The sequence below is a fragment of the Pimephales promelas genome, chromosome 1, assembly GCF_988280905.1.
Source record: "Pimephales promelas chromosome 1, fPimPro1.hap1.1, whole genome shotgun sequence".
Taxonomy (NCBI): domain Eukaryota; kingdom Metazoa; phylum Chordata; class Actinopteri; order Cypriniformes; family Leuciscidae; genus Pimephales; species Pimephales promelas.
The window spans coordinates 5251241-5268702 of NC_142769.1; the positions used below are offsets into that span (position 1 = coordinate 5251241).

Here is a 17462-nt window from a genome sequence, read left to right on the forward strand (position 1 = left end):
TTATTCATTACTCATTACTAGTCAAATGTAAATAACAGGAAATATTATAAAAAGAAAAACCCTCTCCATGTGTGCTGATTATTCATTATTTCAGTCGAACCTTTGGTCCCACTTTATTTAAAGTGGCTTAACTAGGCCTATGTAGGCTACTAGCATTTCAATTAATCATTTGATACAATGCACAATAATTATTATTATACAATTATTGTGTACGTTTTTATAGTGTAAACTACTTATAGACCATTTCACAAGATGTAAACAACACTGGTCCAGAAGCACTTCCTGTTTCAGTTTTTTTAACACTACATAAAAGCTGGAATAAAATACAACCAACAGAACATTTAAAACTGAATCAAAAAGTTAAACAAACATCTTTAAGATGTTTCTTTACATGTGAAATAAAGAAAACAGTTACAAACTGAAACAGGAAGTGCTTCTGGACCAGTGTTGTTTACATCTTGTGAAATGGTCTATATTTGTAAAAAAAATAAATAAATAAATAAAAAATCATGCATGTAATTAATTTCTATAATTACAACTTATTCCATCCAAACCACCAAACCTGCATGTCCTACCCGTATCCCACCTCAACTGCAGTAAAAATTGTTTTGCAATACAATATGAACACAATAAGTATATGGACATCTACTATAAAGTGTGACTGAACCTTGAAATTAATTTCTATCTATCCATACATGCAAGACCATCAAGTTGGACTTATGTTAAGTTCCTTTGTGATATATTGCAAATCAAAAACAAATTGTATTTTTCATAATGAAACGTGGTCGATAAGTGAAACTTTGCCAGGCCCAGATAGCACATGTCTCCAAGATGTCTGTTAAAGAGCAGTTCATCTGGAAAACAATACTGACAACATCTGATAAACATCTTTAAAAAAGTCAGTTTTATAAACATCTGGAGCAACTAGGGGTTAAGTGTCTAGCTCAGGGACACATTGGTGTCTTGCAGTGAATTCAAACCCAGGTCTCGCACACTAAAGGCATGTGTCTTGTCCACTGCGCCATCACCACGCCATAGTTAACATCTGACAGGAAACATCTTAGAGACATTTGAGCAAACATTCTAAAAAATACATCTAGCAAATGTAAATGCAGACGTCTCCTTGATGGCCTATATGTGCTATGAGAGTGCGAAATTTTATGGCAACCGAATTGTTTGCAAAACTTGCAATATATACCTAGTGTGTGTGTGGAAAAAAATAAATGTGTAGACTACTTTATCCAAGGAAAATACTTATTAAAATATTTTTTAGGAATGCACTGCTGAATCATCTCATCTCCCCACAGCAAAACGAGCTATTTAAAAACTGCAACTTACAACAAATAAAAAGTTAATTAAGTCTTACAGTGCTCTGTATTCACTGTATCTTTAAAAGGGAATCAAAGAAGTGTCAGATGTTATCAATTGTATCAAGCAATTGTAGTTTCAAATATCTAAAAACACTTTCCTGGATTGTCCTCACCACATTCACGGGCAGAAAATGCCACAGCAATAGTTCATGCTGGGGAAACACTACTTCTACTTATAGCCCTGAAAAACAGGTCTTGTAAATAATCCATACGAGAAACAACCCCAGGAATGAAGTCAGAAGAGTACGAGGAGGAAGTGTTTCACAAAAAGACTTTCAAGTGTTAAGAATCCGCTGATAGTCTTTTGGCCTGAAGTCATCTAACAAACAAGTTCTACAGACTGCATTGCTTTCCAGTGATTTCATTTTCAAAATCTTCAGACTGCAATATAATTTCAATCACACAGGTCATTTCTTAAACATGTTTCTTCTAGATCAACAAGCTATTTTTTGCTCATGTATTTTCATTTTGTTTGTAATAACTGCAAGTAAATTGTATAGTAAACATGTGAACATGAATATTTCTTGTGTTTCGTCACACACACACACACACACACACACACATATATATATTTTTGCTGTTTATATTTATGAATGTAAGGCTGTATCTTGTTTAAAAAAAATCACTTGAATTAGGATTAAAAGATGATGTATATAATTTTTGGCAAAAATCTGAAACAAATTTTGAAATTATTTTATCATCTGATTTAAGAGTGTTATCAATATACAAAGAGGAATTTTTTTTTAGTTTAGCTTGTTTTTGGGTTTTTTTCCAAATTGAAAAAGTAGCAGAGTATTTTTTGCCGGCTTCTAAGCCATTTGGCTCTAGATGGCCCCTTTAGCCTTTTCTATATAAAAGGAGTCTAATTTTTCTCTTAACCCTAGTCACACATGGGACCTTCACAGTCATAAGTGACCGGACCCCTAAAAAATAATAAAAAAAAAATTTCAGTAAAACCAATGAAACAAATTTTTGTTCTATAATATTTTTTCTTTTTTTTTTCAGTGGTGTTTTGAGAGAATTCTATGAATATAATTAATATTTATGCAATAATTATGATAATTTTTTTCCCATTGATGATAATATCATTTTTATATATGATTTTTATTATTTTTTAATTAATGCTGTATTTTAGGTTAAAGTATAGGCTCTTAGAGAAATTTGTTTTCAAGCAGACTAGCGCTACCTGTTGGAAGTAGTGAGCATATTTATCAAGCAATGTCATATTTTAACCACTACTGTAGATATACAGCTTTCTGTGGATTGTAGATTGTAGTTGTTTATTAATTTACTATTCTTTTTTTTTCAGGTTGTGGTAAAGAGATTCTCAAAGACTATTTCTGTCAAGATTTTTGTTTGTTTGGTTGATTTAAAAGGTAATTAATTGTAATTTGTTGTTTTAAATTGTTACTTTATAATACAGTCAAACCTGAACATTGCATTATAAAGAGAGCAAATAGAAAGCATTTCGCTACCCATTGTTTTACTTCTTACTTAATAAAAATGCAATTCTTTCAGTCATACATTTTTATTAACCCTTTATAATAAAAATTTTAAACAAAAAAAATCTCAAGTTGACATACTCTCATCTACACAGAATAATGGCTGCACTGTCATGCAATAAGCACTGTACTGTACTAATTTAATCACACAAACACTTGGATATGTGCCTGATAATAACGCACATTGAGCGAGCGGCCATGTAAAGTGGCAAACGTTGGGCTACTTGCATGTTTCAAATGATAAGCCATGTTTGAGGTCAATGTATTTGTTTTGATTTCCTGCCCGACATAATTACTACGTGGACCAGCTGTGTTAATGATCTGTCTGTCAAGGACTGTGTGATTTTTTTTTTCTTGTAATTAAGGGAATAAACAAAATTTGGTTGCTTAAGCCTCTTCTCGTCAACTAACATTTTCTTGAATATTAGGGGACAGCCCTACGAAAGAGTATCACAAACTATCATTACTAATAATGATCAAAACATTATAAAGCATTAAAAATTCAAAAAAAGGTATGAAGTGATTCTCAGATAGTTTAATGTAAGCATCTAGAATTTTCCAAATAAATCTAGTTCGCCATCGATAAATCGCTGTGGGCGATCTTTAAATACAATGTTCATCAACTCGCATCAAATGTTGGAAGCATGTCTAGTTTCCACCCCTGGAGAATCCATGTTTTTGCTATAACCGTACATGAAGAGATAAACAGGCATTAACCCCTAAATTGGCCAACAAAAGCTCGGGCTGAAATATGAGTCCAATACGTGTGAATTTTACAGCATGTCAAAACAAATGAATCAGAGTACTTTCTGCAGATTTGCATTTATTGTATTCAAGAGTTACGTAGTTCATCCAAATATGAAAATGGTCAAGCCCATAAAACTTTTGTCCATTTTTGAAACACACATGAAGATGTGACCATGCTGCTCTAACATGGGCCTTCAGTAGTCCCAAAAACCTCCTCTCAATTGATCCGGTGGACTCCGGTGGTTCAACTTCCAAGTGCATCACTGAAAGGATGTCTCAAACTAGGTCCCATTGAGAACTTCTCCTTGAAGTTCTAACCTTGTGACAAGCCATCCTTTTTCCAGAGGGTCTTCTTGGGCATATACAGGTTGGGTCTGCCTGAATAGTAAAGGAAAATTTTGACTAAGTATTCATTAGCATGCAAGAAATTATTTAATGCTATTGATTCACAATTGTGGATCCATTACATGATGCTTTGTAAGACCTTGACTCATTGAAGTCGAAAGTTTGAGACCCACATTACAGCTCTGAGGAATAATACATACATCGGTCAGGATTTTGCCAGAAACTGGATGATGTGGGGAACCCTGGGGCCTTTGTTGGGGAACCCAGGGGCTGATCTCCTGTGGAACGGGTTCAGGATTACTCTCCTAGAAGAAAGACGATTCTTATGATCTTACATGGAGAAAAGATGCAGAACACTAGTAAACTACAGACAATAGCAGTTTGTCCATTGAAAAATTGAAACATAGTACTCACAAGGTCCAAATCCAATCTATACCCACGTTATTTCAGCAAATTTCAGCGCCACCTAATCAACAAAACAAAAAATGGATTTGTGTTAGAATTATTTACAATGTGAGTGCTGTTTTTATTTCAAGTCATTATTCTTGAATAGACATGTTCATGAATTTAAATTCTAAGCATGTAGAGCATGTCTAACAATTTAAACAGATTTGCCCTAAGTAGTGAACATAAGATATACTAAGGAGAATGAGACAAGTGTAATACCTTAAGGTCATCTCTCAAGCAAATCCCAGCATAAATGCTTCCAAAAGCCTCCTTCACTTCATCCTGCCGACTTCATAGCTGCAGAAACTGATGTCTTTTAAAAGAAAAATAAGAGGAGTTGACATGAGTAAAGACAGATAATAATAACACAACACAAGTCAGCATTGGAGTCATGACAGTCATTTTACCAATAATCGAACACAGTGATACAGTGGGGGACGTTAACACTTATGGGGGACGTTAACAATACAGTCTATAGCAAAACAAGTGTGTCATTGTAGACTACCATGTAACCATTGCAATGTCAGTAAACTTAATAAAAATCTGTTAAGTTACCAGAAGTTTTGACAGTCATAATTACACCTATTGTGATGCAAGTTGCTGTTTTTTAACACCCCCCCCCCCCCCAATCCATCCATTTCTATAGTGCAATTAAAATATTGTGATAATATCATTTACCTTGATAAAAGCTGTATCAGTCAATCGCAGCCTGAAAATCTGATACCGGCACCGGCCTACAGAGACTGGAATTTGAGGTACATCAATGCAACAGTCATCCTCGTCACAGTGAGTTGATGTGGTGCTCACTGGGTCTTGGGGGACGTCCCCACTGGAGTCTGCCACATCTCGGACTGGAGCTGCTGTGGTGCTCACTGGGTCTTGGGGGACGTCCACACTGGAGTCTGCCACATCTCGGACTGGAGCTGCTGTGGTGCTCACTGGGATGTTCGGCCTGAAAATTTGATACCGGCACCGGCCTACACAGACTGGAATTTGAGGGACATCAATGGAGCAGTCATCCTCGTCACAGTGAGTTGATGTGGTGCTCACTGGGTCTTGGGGGACGTCTACACTGGAGTCTGCCACATCTCGGACTGGAGCTGATGTGGTGCTCACTGGGATGTTCGGCCTGAAAATTTGATACCGGCACCGGCCTACAGAGACTGGAATTTGAGGGACATCAATGGAGCAGTCATCCTCGTCACAGTGAGTTGATGTGGTGCTCACTGGGTCTTGGGGGACGTCTACACTGGAGTCTGCCACATCTCGGACTGGAGCTGCTGTGGTGCTCACTGGGATGTTCGGCCTGAAAATTTGATACCGGCACCGGCCTACACAGACTGGAATTTGAGGGACATCAATGGAGCAGTCATCCTCGTCACAGTGAGTTGATGTGGTGCTTACTGGGTCTTGGGGGACGTCTACACTGGAGTCTGCCACATCTTGGACTGGAGCTGATGTGGTGCTCACTGGGTCTTGGGGGACGTCCACACTGGAGTCTGCCACATCTCGGAGTGGAGCTGCTGTGGTGCTCACTGGGATGTTCGGCCTGAAAATTTGATACCGGCACCGGCCTACACAGACTGGAATTTGAGGGACATCAATGGAGCAGTCATCCTCGTCACAGTGAGTTGATGTGGTGCTCACTGGGTCTTGGGGGACGTCCACACTGGAGTCTGCCACATCTCGGACTGGAGCTGCTGTGGTGCTCACTGGGATGTTCGGCCTGAAAATTTGATACCGGCACCGGCCTACACAGACTGGAATTTGAGGGACATCAATGGAGCAGTCATCCTCGTCACAGTGAGTTGATGTGGTGCTCACTGGGTCTTGGGGGACGTCCACACTGGAGTCTGCCACATCTCGGACTGGAGCTGCTGTGGTGCTCACTGGGATGTTCGGCCTGAAAATTTGATACCGGCACCGGCCTACACAGACTGGAATTTGAGGGACATCAATGGAGCAGTCATCCTCGTCACAGTGAGTTGATGTGGTGCTCACTGGGTCTTGGGGGACGTCCACACTGGAGTCTGCCACATCTCGGACTGGAGCTGCTGTGGTGCTCACTGGGATGTTCGGCCTGAAAATTTGATACCGGCACCGGCCTACACAGACTGGAATTTGAGGGACATCAATGGAGCAGTCATCCTCGTCACAGTGAGTTGATGTGGTGCTCACTGGGTCTTGGGGGACGTCCACACTGGAGTCTGCCACATCTCGGACTGGAGCTGCTGTGGTGCTCACTGGGATGTTCGGCCTGAAAATTTGATACCGGCACCGGCCTACACAGACTGGAATTTGAGGGACATCAATGGAGCAGTCATCCTCGTCACAGTGAGTTGATGTGGTGCTCACTGGGTCTTGGGGGACGTCCACACTGGAGTCTGCCACATCTCGGACTGGAGCTGCTGTGGTGCTCACTGGGATGTTCGGCCTGAAAATTTGATATCGGCACCGGCCTACACAGACTGGAATTTGAGGGACATCAATGGAGCAGTCATCCTCGTCAGAGTGAGTTGATGTGGTGCTCACTGGGTCTTGGGGGACGTCCACACTGGAGTCTGCCTCATCTCGAACTGGAGCTGCTGTGGTGCTCACTGGGATGTTCGGCCTGAAAATTTGATACCGGCACCGGCCTACACAGACTGGAATTTGAGGGACATCAATGGAGCAGTCATCCTCGTCACAGTGAGTTGATGTGGTGCTCACTGGGTCTTGGGGAACGTCCACACTGGAGTCTGCCACATCTCGGACTGGAGCTGCTGTGGTGCTCACTGGGATGTTCGGCCTGAAAATTTGATACCGGCACCGGCCTACACAGACTGGAATTTGAGGGACATCAATGGAGCAGTCATCCTCGTCACAGTGAGTTGATGTGGTGCTCACTGGGTCTTGGCCGACGTCCACACTGGAGTCTGCCACATCTCGGACTGGATCTCTATAGTCAGATGTGGCACAGACTGTAGCTGGGAGGAAGTCAACACTCGAGACACAGCTCAAAGAGTTGACACCCCATTCTGACGAATCTCCCACTAAGTCCTGGAAGCCATCATCAACTTTAGCATGACCAGGTTCCTCTGCAACGCTGAGGACTACAGCCTGACTGGTACTGCGAATAAGCTGAGAAGTCTGATCTAAAGGGGGAAATGATATAAACAAAAGATGGTTTTAATGAAATAATATTAATAAAAGATTGCATAACCGTATTCATTACTAGACACTAATATTGCTGCAACTAATTGTAAATTATGAAGCCAGTTTTTGGGTGCATTCACAAAGGTCTAATTCGCGCATTCTGCTTCCTCATCTGTCGGTCAGTGAGCACAGGCAAGAATGTTCTGTTCTCTGCTGAAGTGTCAAATTAAAAATAGTTCAAATTTCAAAACATACACCAAGACCCATGCATTAACTTTCATTTAGTTGTGTGTGTGTGTGTGTGTGTGTGTGTGTGTGTGTGTGTGTGTGTGTGTGTGTGTGTGTGTGTGTGTGTGTAAATTATTAATTGGGCAATCCAGATGTTTCTGGTAACCCTTTAGATAACCATACATGCAAATGTACAGTAGAATTCATTAATTTGCCACCTGATTAGCACAATATCTTCATTTTCAGACAATGAATTTGGCCTACTGGGCAAACGTCATGCGGCATAATTATAATTGGTACGCAAATTTTTCCATTCAATACAATTTGTGGTAATACATTTGAATGTCTGTTTAAATGCATTCACGCATCTGTCATCAAAGGTGTGTAGTGTCCATTATATGTCAAGTATATTATGTTACTGAATTCTCTTGTTAAATTTTTCAATTAATGGTTAACCATTATTATTATTTATAAGACTTTAAAAACAGAACTTCATATATTCTACATATACCAATTACATTGACATGTCTGGTCCTCTTTGTTACCTTGGCTTGAGCTGGTCTTGATGGTTTTTGACTTCCTCTTGCGTCTCTCTTTTTTGTGTAAATTCTCCACACTGTCAGAAACATCAACACACTTAACACAAGAAAAGCTTGCTCCCATTTTGCTAAATAACTAATGCTAAATATGCCAGTAGAAACGCTGCAATACGCTGCAATAAATGCCAGTAGAAAATTGTCATCAAAGTAATGAAGAGAATGTGAGAAATTTTGCTTCAGTTGACCACAGACAGTTGACCAGTACTCGACTGTGACGTCACGTCACGTTCTATAGTGCATTCCAGAGGCTGCATTCCAGAGTGACGACATTCCATCGTCACTCTGTGGGGGCGGCTTAACCGTACCTGAAAATTTGATGTGGCTTAAACTGGCTTCAATTAACTATCTAAAAATAATAAAATACACAATTAAATACGTTTAATTAAATACACAGATTTATTTGGATTCAATGTAAACTCTTTTTAAGAAAAGAGAGAGACATATTGTATATTGTATACAGCAGCAGCACCACCATTAATAACTAAAAGATCGTGATCTCGATTCAAACAAACACACAATCTTACCTTAATCCGTGCCTGGCTCACACTACAGGAGTTTTAGGCCGATTTATGCCCGATTTCCCCCTCACGAGAATCGGAGAAAAAATCTTGTTGATTATTACCTCAATGTTCGGCGCAGATTATATGGTAATGAGGCTTTCATACGGGCTACGATTACAGCGCGAACTCTAGGTTAATTAAACCAACCATTGCTTACTCGAAGTATAGGCTTAAATCATAGACTGTTAAGTTTAAATACACGTCCCTCCGGGAATAACATCAGCCAACCTAGTTCACGGTTCCCCACTGAACCGTGCTTGATACAATTGATAACATCTGACACTTCTTTAATTCCCTTTTAAAGATACAGTGAATACAGAGCACTGCAAGACTTAAAAGGTTCACCCAAAAATGAAAATTAAGTCATTAATTACTCACCCATGCTGTACCAACCCCGTAAGACCTTCGTTCATCTTCGGAACACAAATGAAGATATTTTTGATTAAATTTGAGAGCCGAATCACTTCCACATAGGCTCCTAAGGGAATGACACTTGACGGCCCAGAAAGTCAATGAAGAAAATGTTTAAATATTCCATGTGACTACAGTGGCTCAACTATAAGTTTATCAAGCGACGAGAATACTTTTTGTGCGAAAAAAACCAAACAAAAATAACGACTTTATTCGACTATTCCTTTTCTTCCTTGTTGGCCTGAAACGAGACTTCCATAGATTTCCACGACGCATGCGCGAGAACTGAACTGAAGTAGTTGAAGGAGATCGCAATTCTCGCGCATGCATGCGTCGTGGAAATCGTATTGAAACTACTTTATCTTATAAAGTTTTCTTCCTAGTCTGATTGTTGGGGGCCTTTCTATTAGAGATTAAAAAAAAAATTATAGTATATATATATCTGAAAAATTTTAACCAAAGAAAGTTCTTCACCTAAGGCAATGGTGAAGTGGAAACAGAATTACCACTTTCTTGTTTTTAAAAAATTGTGGTCTGATATAAATAAATATGTACTCCCTAATAAAGTTAAAGAAACTCACTTTAAAATAATAAACACTATCCTTGTAATGACTTTATTAGTAAATTTAAAGAAGGGTTTTCACCACTATGCAGTTTCTGTAATGAAGAAAATGAAACATTAATACACTTATTTTTTAGTTGTAATTATCCTAACTTATTTTGGTCCCAAGTTTCATTTTGAGTTATTTTATAATATAAACCCACTGATTCGACCAGAAACTTTCGTCTTTCACAACTGAATGCATTTCTTGTAAAAAAAATAGACATCTCTACACTTCGATTTACAAAAAAGAAATAAAGCTTTACGTTTGGTCACAGTTCATCTAAATGACATAAAACAAGCAACAAGAACATGTTACCAAAATCTATTATGTAGTAAATAAAACTAAAACTTCTAAATGGATTAAGGACAAAAAGTGAGTGCAACACGTCTCCAGATCTCCTCATTATAACGTTAGTTAGAACAGATTTAACGTTTCTCTAAACTAGGTTGGCACCCTTACAAGAAGTAGCCTAAGTTCCCAGAGAATGAAAAACCTCACAGAATTTTAGAAACACGGCAAAGAGTCACTTATATGTGGTCAGCTGTAATTTTCTTCCCATCGATGATGGCAGCTGAGCCCTGAAACCCTGGCCTGCACGTTTACCTTCCAGTCTCAACATGTTTGGTCATTTTGCTTCCATATTGCTTGAAAGGTATCCGATACATCATATATGTTTTTATTATAGAAAAACATATAGTTTAATAAACATATATAGTTTAATATTAAAGTGTTTATCGGTTAGGGTTGGTGTAGGAATGTCTTTATTGTCCCAATAAGACAACATTCATTTTTATAATTTTATTAAATATAGTCCTTGGGTGGCGACAAGTGACTGTTTTTGTATTTATCATTGAATCATTCATTAAGAAATTCGTTCAAAATCACCGACTCACCCAGTTAGGAAGCAATTGATGTTTTTATAAGCAAGTCATTGAATAACTTATTATTCAAACTGATTTTTTTTATTATTCAAATTAATTAAACCATTTTTTTTTTTAATGGACTGCAGCAAATAACATTTGGTCAGAACCTCTAGTAAATACATTAGCCTACATATGATTTTGTTAAGTTGTCTCAAGTTGACATACTCTCATCTACACAAAATAATGGCTGCACTGTCATGCAATAAGCACTGTACTGTACTAATTTAACCACACAAACACTTGGATATGTGCCTGATAATAGCGCACATTGAGCGAGCGCCAAGTAAAGTGGCAAACGTTGGGCTACTTGCATGTTTCAAATGATAAGCCATGTTTGAGGTCAATGTATTTGTTTTGATTTCGTGCCCGACATAATTCCTACGTGGACTAGCCGTGTTAATGATCTGTCTGTCAAGGACTGTGTGAATTTTTTTTCTTGTAATTAAGGGAACAAACAAAATTTGGTTGCTTAAGCCTCTTCTCGTCAACTAACATTTTCTTGAATATTAGGGGACAGCCCTACGAAAGAGTATCACAAGCTATCATTACTAATAATGATCAAAACATTATAAAGCATTAAAAATTCAAAAAAAGGTATGAAGCGATTCTCAGATAGTTTAATGTAAGCATCTAGAATTTTCCAAATAAATCTAGTTCGCCATCGATAAATCGCTGTGGGCGATCTGTAAATACAATGTTCATCAACTCGCATCAAATGTTGGAAGCATGTCTAGTTTCCACCTCTGGAGAATCCATGTTTTTGCTAGAACCGGACATGAAGAGATAATCAGGCATTAACCCCTAAATTGGCCAACAAAAGATTGGGCTGAAATATGAGTCCAATACGTGTGAATTTTACAGCATGTCAAAACAAATGAATCAGAGTACTTTCTGCAGATTTGCATTTATTGTATTCAAGAGTTACGTAGTTCATCCAAATAGGAAAATGGTCAAGCCCATAAAACTTTTGTCCATTTTTGAAACACACATGAAGATGTGACCATGCTGCTCTAACATGGGCCTTCAGTAGTCCCAAAAACTTCCTCTCAATTGATCCGGTGGACTCCGGCGGTTCAACTTCCAAGTACATCACTGGAAAGGATCAAACTAGGTCCCATTGAGAACTTCTCCTTGAAGTTCTAACCTTGTGACAAGCCATCCTTTTTCCAGAGGGTCTTCTTGGGCATATACAGGTTGGGTCTGCCTGAATAGTAAAGGAAAATTTTGACTAAGTATTCATTAGCATGCAAGAAATTATTTAATGCTATTGATTCACAATTGTGGATCCATTACATGATGCTTTGTAAGACCTTGACTCATTGAAGTCGAAAGTTTGAGACCCACGTTACAGCTCTGAGGAATAATACATACCAGCAAAGGATGTGTATCCCGCATCGGTCAGGATTTTGCCAGAAGCTGGATGATGTGGGGAACCCTGGGGCCTTTGTTGGGGAACCCTGGGGCCGATCTCCTGTGGAACGGGTTCAGGATTACTCTCCTAGAAGAAAGACAATTCTTAAGATCTTACATTGAGAAAAGATGTAGAACACTAGTAAACTACAGACAATAGCAGTTTGTCCATTGAAAAATTGAAACAGTACTCACAAGGTCCAAATCCAATCTATACCCACGTTATTTCAGCAAATGTCAGCGCCACCTAATCAACAAAACAAAAAATGGATTTGTGTTAGAATTATTTACAATGTGAGTGCTGTTTTTATTTCAAGTCATTATTCTTGAATAGACATGTTCATGAATTTAAATTCTAAGCATGTAGAGCATGTCTAACAATTTAAACAGATTTGCCCTAAGTAGTGAACATAAGATATACTAAGGAGAATGAGACAAGTGTAATACCTTAAGGTCATCTCTCAAGCAAATCCCAGCATAAATGCCTCCAAAGCCTCCTTCACTTCATCCTGCCGACTTCATAGCTGCAGAAACTGATGTCTTTTAAAAGAAAAATAAGAGGAGTTGACATGAGTAAAGACAGATAATAATAACACAACACAAGTCAGCATTGGAGTCATGACAGTCATTTTACCAATAATCGAATACAGTGATACAGTGGGGGACGTTAACACTTATGGGGGACGTTAACACTACAGTCTATAGCAAAACAAGTGTGTCATTGTAGACTACCATGTAAAGATTGCAATGTCAGTAAACTTAATAAAAATCTGTTAAGTTACCAGATGTTTTGACAGTCATAATTACACCTATTGTGATGCAAGTTGCTGTTTTTTAACCCCCCCCCCAATCCATCCATTTCTATAGTGCAATTAAAATATTGTGATAATATCATTTACCTTGATAAAAGCTCCATCAGTCAATCGCAGCCTGAAAATCTGATACCGGCACCAGCCTACAGAGACTGGAATTTGAGGTACATCAATGCAACAGTCATCCTCGTCACAGTGAGTTGATGTGGTGCTCACTGGGTCTTGGGGAACGTCCACACTGGAGTCTGCCACATCTCGGACTGGAGCTGCTGTGGTGCTCACTGGGTCTTGGGGGACGTCCACACTGGAGTCTGCCACATCTCGGACTGGAGCTGCTGTGGTGCTCACTGGGATGTTCGGCCTGAAAATTTGATACCGGCACCGGCCTACACAGACTGGAATTTGAGGGACATCAATGGAGCAGTCATCCTCGTCACAGTGAGTTGATGTGGTGCTCACTGGGTCTTGGGGGACGTCCACACTGGAGTCTGCCACATCTCGGACCGGAGCTGCTGTGGTGCTCACTGGGATGTTCGGCCTGAAAATTTGATACCGGCACCGGCCTACACAGACTGGAATTTGAGGGACATCAATGGAACAGTCATCCTCGTCACAGTGAGTTGATGTGGTGCTCACTGGGTCTTGGGGGACGTCCACACTGGAGTCTGCCACATCTCGGACTGGAGCTGCTGTGGTGCTCACTGGGATGTTCGGCCTGAAAATTTGATACCGGCAGCGGCCTACACAGACTGGAATTTGAGGGACATCAATGGAACAGTCATCCTCGTCACAGTGAGTTGATGTGGTGCTCACTGGGTCTTGGGGGACGTCCAAACTGGAGTCTGCCACATCTCGGACTGGAGCTGCTGTGGTGCTCACTGGGATGTGCGGCCTGAACATCTGATACCGGCACCGACCTACACAGACTGGAATTTGAGGGACATCAATGGAACAGTCATCCTCGTCACAGTGAGTTGATGTGGTGCTCACTGGGTCTTGGGGGACGTCCACACTGGAGTCTGCCACATCTCGGACTGGAGCTGCTGTGGTGCTCACTGGGTCTTGGGGAACGTCCACACTGGAGTCTGCCACATCTCGGACTGGAGCTGCTGTGGTGCTCACTGGGATGTTCGGCCTGAAAATTTGATACCGGCACCGGCCTACACAGACTGGAATTTGAGGGACATCAATGGAACAGTCATCCTCGTCAGAGTGAGTTGATGTGGTGCTCACTGGGTCTTGGGGGACGTCCACACTGGAGTCTGCCACATCTCGGACTGGAGCTGCTGTGGTGCTCACTGGGTCTTGGGGAACGTCCACACTGGAGTCTGTCACATCTCGGACTGGAGCTGCTGTGGTGCTCACTGGGATGTTCGGCCTGAAAATTTGATACCGGCACCGGCCTACACAGACTGGAATTTGAGGGACATCAATGGAGCAGTCATCCTCGTCACAGTGAGTTGATGTGGTGCTCACTGGGTCTTGGGGGACGTCCACACTGGAGTCTGCCACATCTCGGACTGGAGCTGATGTGGTGCTGACTGGGATGTTCGGCCTGAAAATTTGATACCGGCACCGGCCTACACAGACTGGAATTTGAGGGACATCAATGGAGCAGTCATCCTCGTCACAGTGAGTTGATGTGGTGCTCACTGGGTCTTGGGGGACGTCCACACTGGAGTCTGCCACATCTCGGACTGGAGCTGCTGTGGTGCTCACTGGGTCTTGGGGAACGTCCACACTGGAGTCTGTCACATCTCGGACTGGAGCTGCTGTGGTGCTCACTGGGTCTTGGGGAACGTCCACACTGGAGTCTGTCACATATCGGACTGGAGCTGCTGTGGTGCTCACTGGGATGTTCGGCCTGAAAATTTGATACCGGCACCGGCCTACACAGACTGGAATTTGAGGGACATCAATGGAACAGTCATCCTCGTCGCAGTGAGTTGATGTGGTGCTCACTGGGTCTTGGGGGACGTCCACACTGGAGTCTGCCACATCTCGGACTGGAGCTGCTGTGGTGCTGACTGGGATGTTCGGCCTGAAAATTTGATACCAGCACCGGCCTACACAGACTGGAATTTGAGGGACATCAATGGAGCAGTCATCCTCGTCACAGTGAGTTGATGTGGTGCTCACTGGGTCTTGGGGGACGTCCACACTGGAGTCTGCCACATCTCGGACTGGAGCTGCTGTGGTGCTCACTGGGATGTTCGGCCTGAAAATTTGATACCGGCACCGGCCTACACAGACTGGAATTTGAGGGACATCAATGGAACAGTCATCCTCGTCACAGTGAGTTGATGTGGTGCTCACTGGGTCTTGGGGAACGTCCACACTGGAGTCTGGCACATCTCGGACTGGATCTCTATAGTCAGATGTGGCACAGACTGTAGCTGGGAGGAAGTCAACACTCGAGACACAGCTCAAAGAGTTGACACCCCATTCTGACGAATCTCCCACTAAGTCCTGAAAGCCATCATCAACTTTAGCATGACCAGGTTCCTCTGCAACGCTGAGGACTACAGCCTGACTGGTACTGCGAATAAGCTGAGAAGTCTGATCTAAAGGGGGAAATGATATAAACAAAAGATGGTTTTAATGAAATAATATTAATAAAAGATTGCATAACCGTATTCATTACTAGACACTAATATTACTGCAACTAATTGTAAATTATGAAGCCAGTTTTTGGGTGCATTCACAAAGGTCTAATTCGCGCATTCTGCTTCCTTATTTGTCGGTCAGTGAGCACAGGCAAGAATGTTCTGTTCTCTGCTGAAGTGTCAAATTAAAAATAGTTCAAATTTCAAAACATACACCAAGACCCATGCATTAACTTTCATTTAGTTGTGTGTGTGTAAATTATTAATTGGGCAATCCAGATGTTTCTGGTAACCCTTTAGATAACCATACATGCAAATGTACAGTAGAATTCATTAATTTGGCCTACTGGGCAAACGTCATGCGGCATAATTATAATTCGTAAGCAATTTTTACATTCAATACAATTTGTGGTAATACATTTGAATGTCTGTTTAAATGCATTCACGCATCTGTCATCAAAGGTGTGTAGTGTCCATTATATGTCAAGTATATTATGTTACTGAATTCTCTTGTTAAATTTTTCAATTAATGGTTAACCATTATTATTATTTATAAGACTTTAAAAACAGAACTTCATATATTCTACATATACCAATTACATTGACATGTCTGGTCCTCTTTGTTACCTTGGCTTGAGCTGGTCTTGATGGTTTTTGACTTCCTCTTGCGTCTCTCTTTTTTGTGTAAATTCTCCACACTGTCAGAAACATCAACACACTTAACACAAGAAAAGCTTGCTCCCATTTTGCTAAATAACTAATGCTAAATATGCCAGTAGAAACGCTGCAATACGCTGCAATAAATGCCAGTAGAAAATTCTCATCAAAGTAATTTAGAGAATGTGAGAAATTTTGCTTCAGTTGACCACAGACAGTAGGGTTGACCAGTACTCGACTGTGACGTCACGTTACGTTCTATAGTGCATTCCAGAGGCTGCATTCCAGAGTGACGACATTCCATCGTCACTCTGTGGGGGCGGCTTAACCGTACCTGAAAATTTGATGTGGCTTGAACTGGCGTCAATTAACTATCTAAAAATAATTAAATACACAATTAAATACGTTTAATTAAATACACAGATTTATTTGGATTCAATGTAGCCTAAACTCTTTTTAATAATGATGTCTAGCCTGAAAAGAGAGAGACATATTGTATATTGTATAGCCTACAGCAGCAGCACCACCATTCTTACAAATCCACAATCTTACCTTAATCCGTGCCTGGCTCACACTACAGGAGTTTTAGGCCGATTTATGCCCGATTTCCCCCTCACGAGAATCGGAGAAAAAATCTTGTTGATTAACGTTACCTCAATGTTCGGCGCAGATTATATGGTAATGAGGCTTTCATAAGGGCTACGATTACAGCGCGAACTCTAGGTTAATTAAACCAACCATTGCTTACTCGAAGTATAGGTTTAAATCATAGACTGCTGTTAAGTTTAAATACACGTCCCTCCGGGAATAACATCAGCCAACCTAGTTCACGGTTAACTCACGAGAACTTAAAGCGCGCTGTTTTACTCCTTTATTCTTCTTTTGTTTTGGCGATTTAGGCTACTTGGTAAATATATCGCCGCCTTTGGTGGTTTTGCCATTTTTCAATCTTTTTGTTTAATAATCTTTAATCACTGTGAATAAGATGTTGTTTGTGTGATGCTAATTATAGAATAAAAAGAAAGACCGATTAAACTGTGCTTGCAAAAAAAAAAAAAAAAGTCATACAAAAAACAAAGTCAGTCATAAAACATCTTCAAATCAG

The 17462-nt window shown here is 40.5% G+C and overlaps 2 protein-coding genes and 2 long non-coding RNA genes across 4 annotated transcripts; all 4 read right to left on the bottom strand.

The window, feature by feature from the left end:
* Positions 1-3669: 3669 nt before the first annotated feature.
* Positions 3670-4753, bottom strand: LOC120492717 (uncharacterized). Its single transcript, XR_016155119.1, has 3 exons — positions 4631-4753; positions 4379-4430; positions 3670-4269 (listed from the first exon to the last, which is right to left on the bottom strand). It is a non-coding gene; the product is annotated as an uncharacterized LOC120492717 (long non-coding RNA).
* Positions 4754-5062: 309 nt separating this feature from the next.
* On the bottom strand, positions 5063-8512 carry LOC120492625 (uncharacterized). Its single transcript, XM_089131861.1, has 2 exons — positions 8320-8512; positions 5063-7545 (listed from the first exon to the last, which is right to left on the bottom strand). The coding sequence occupies exons 1-2, from the start codon at positions 8435-8437 to the stop codon at positions 5063-5065; spliced, it is 2601 nt and encodes an 866-aa protein (XP_088987987.1). The 5' UTR covers positions 8438-8512.
* A 3248-nt stretch (positions 8513-11760) lies between these two features.
* LOC120489345 (uncharacterized) lies at positions 11761-13320 on the bottom strand. The gene is made up of 5 exons (XR_016155123.1): positions 13182-13320; positions 12730-12822; positions 12478-12529; positions 12244-12370; positions 11761-12076 (listed from the first exon to the last, which is right to left on the bottom strand). It is a non-coding gene; the product is annotated as an uncharacterized LOC120489345 (long non-coding RNA).
* Positions 13321-13372: 52 nt separating this feature from the next.
* LOC148998319 (uncharacterized) lies at positions 13373-16582 on the bottom strand. The gene is made up of 4 exons (XM_089131862.1): positions 16328-16582; positions 15407-15658; positions 13485-14983; positions 13373-13426 (listed from the first exon to the last, which is right to left on the bottom strand). Exons 1-4 carry the CDS (start codon positions 16443-16445, stop codon positions 13373-13375), a joined length of 1923 nt encoding a protein of 640 aa, XP_088987988.1. The 5' UTR covers positions 16446-16582.
* Between the last annotated feature and the right edge of the window lie 880 nt (positions 16583-17462).

Coding starts and splice junctions, on each gene's coding strand:
- LOC148998319 (XM_089131862.1), bottom strand. CDS start 16,445: ATGGGAGCAAGCTTTTCTTGTGTTAAGTGTGTTGATGTTTCTGACAGT. Junction 14,984..15,406: donor CGTTCCCCAAGACCCAGTGA/GCACCACATCAA, acceptor CAGTCTGTGTAG/GCCGGTGCCGGTATCAAATT. Junction 13,427..13,484: donor TCCCTCAAATTCCAGTCTGT/GTAGGCCGGTGC, acceptor GCACCACAGCAG/CTCCAGTCCGAGATGTGGCA.
- LOC120492625 (XM_089131861.1), bottom strand. CDS start 8,437: ATGGGAGCAAGCTTTTCTTGTGTTAAGTGTGTTGATGTTTCTGACAGT. Junction 7,546..8,319: donor CAAGACCAGCTCAAGCCAAG/GTAACAAAGAGG, acceptor TTCCCCCTTTAG/ATCAGACTTCTCAGCTTATT.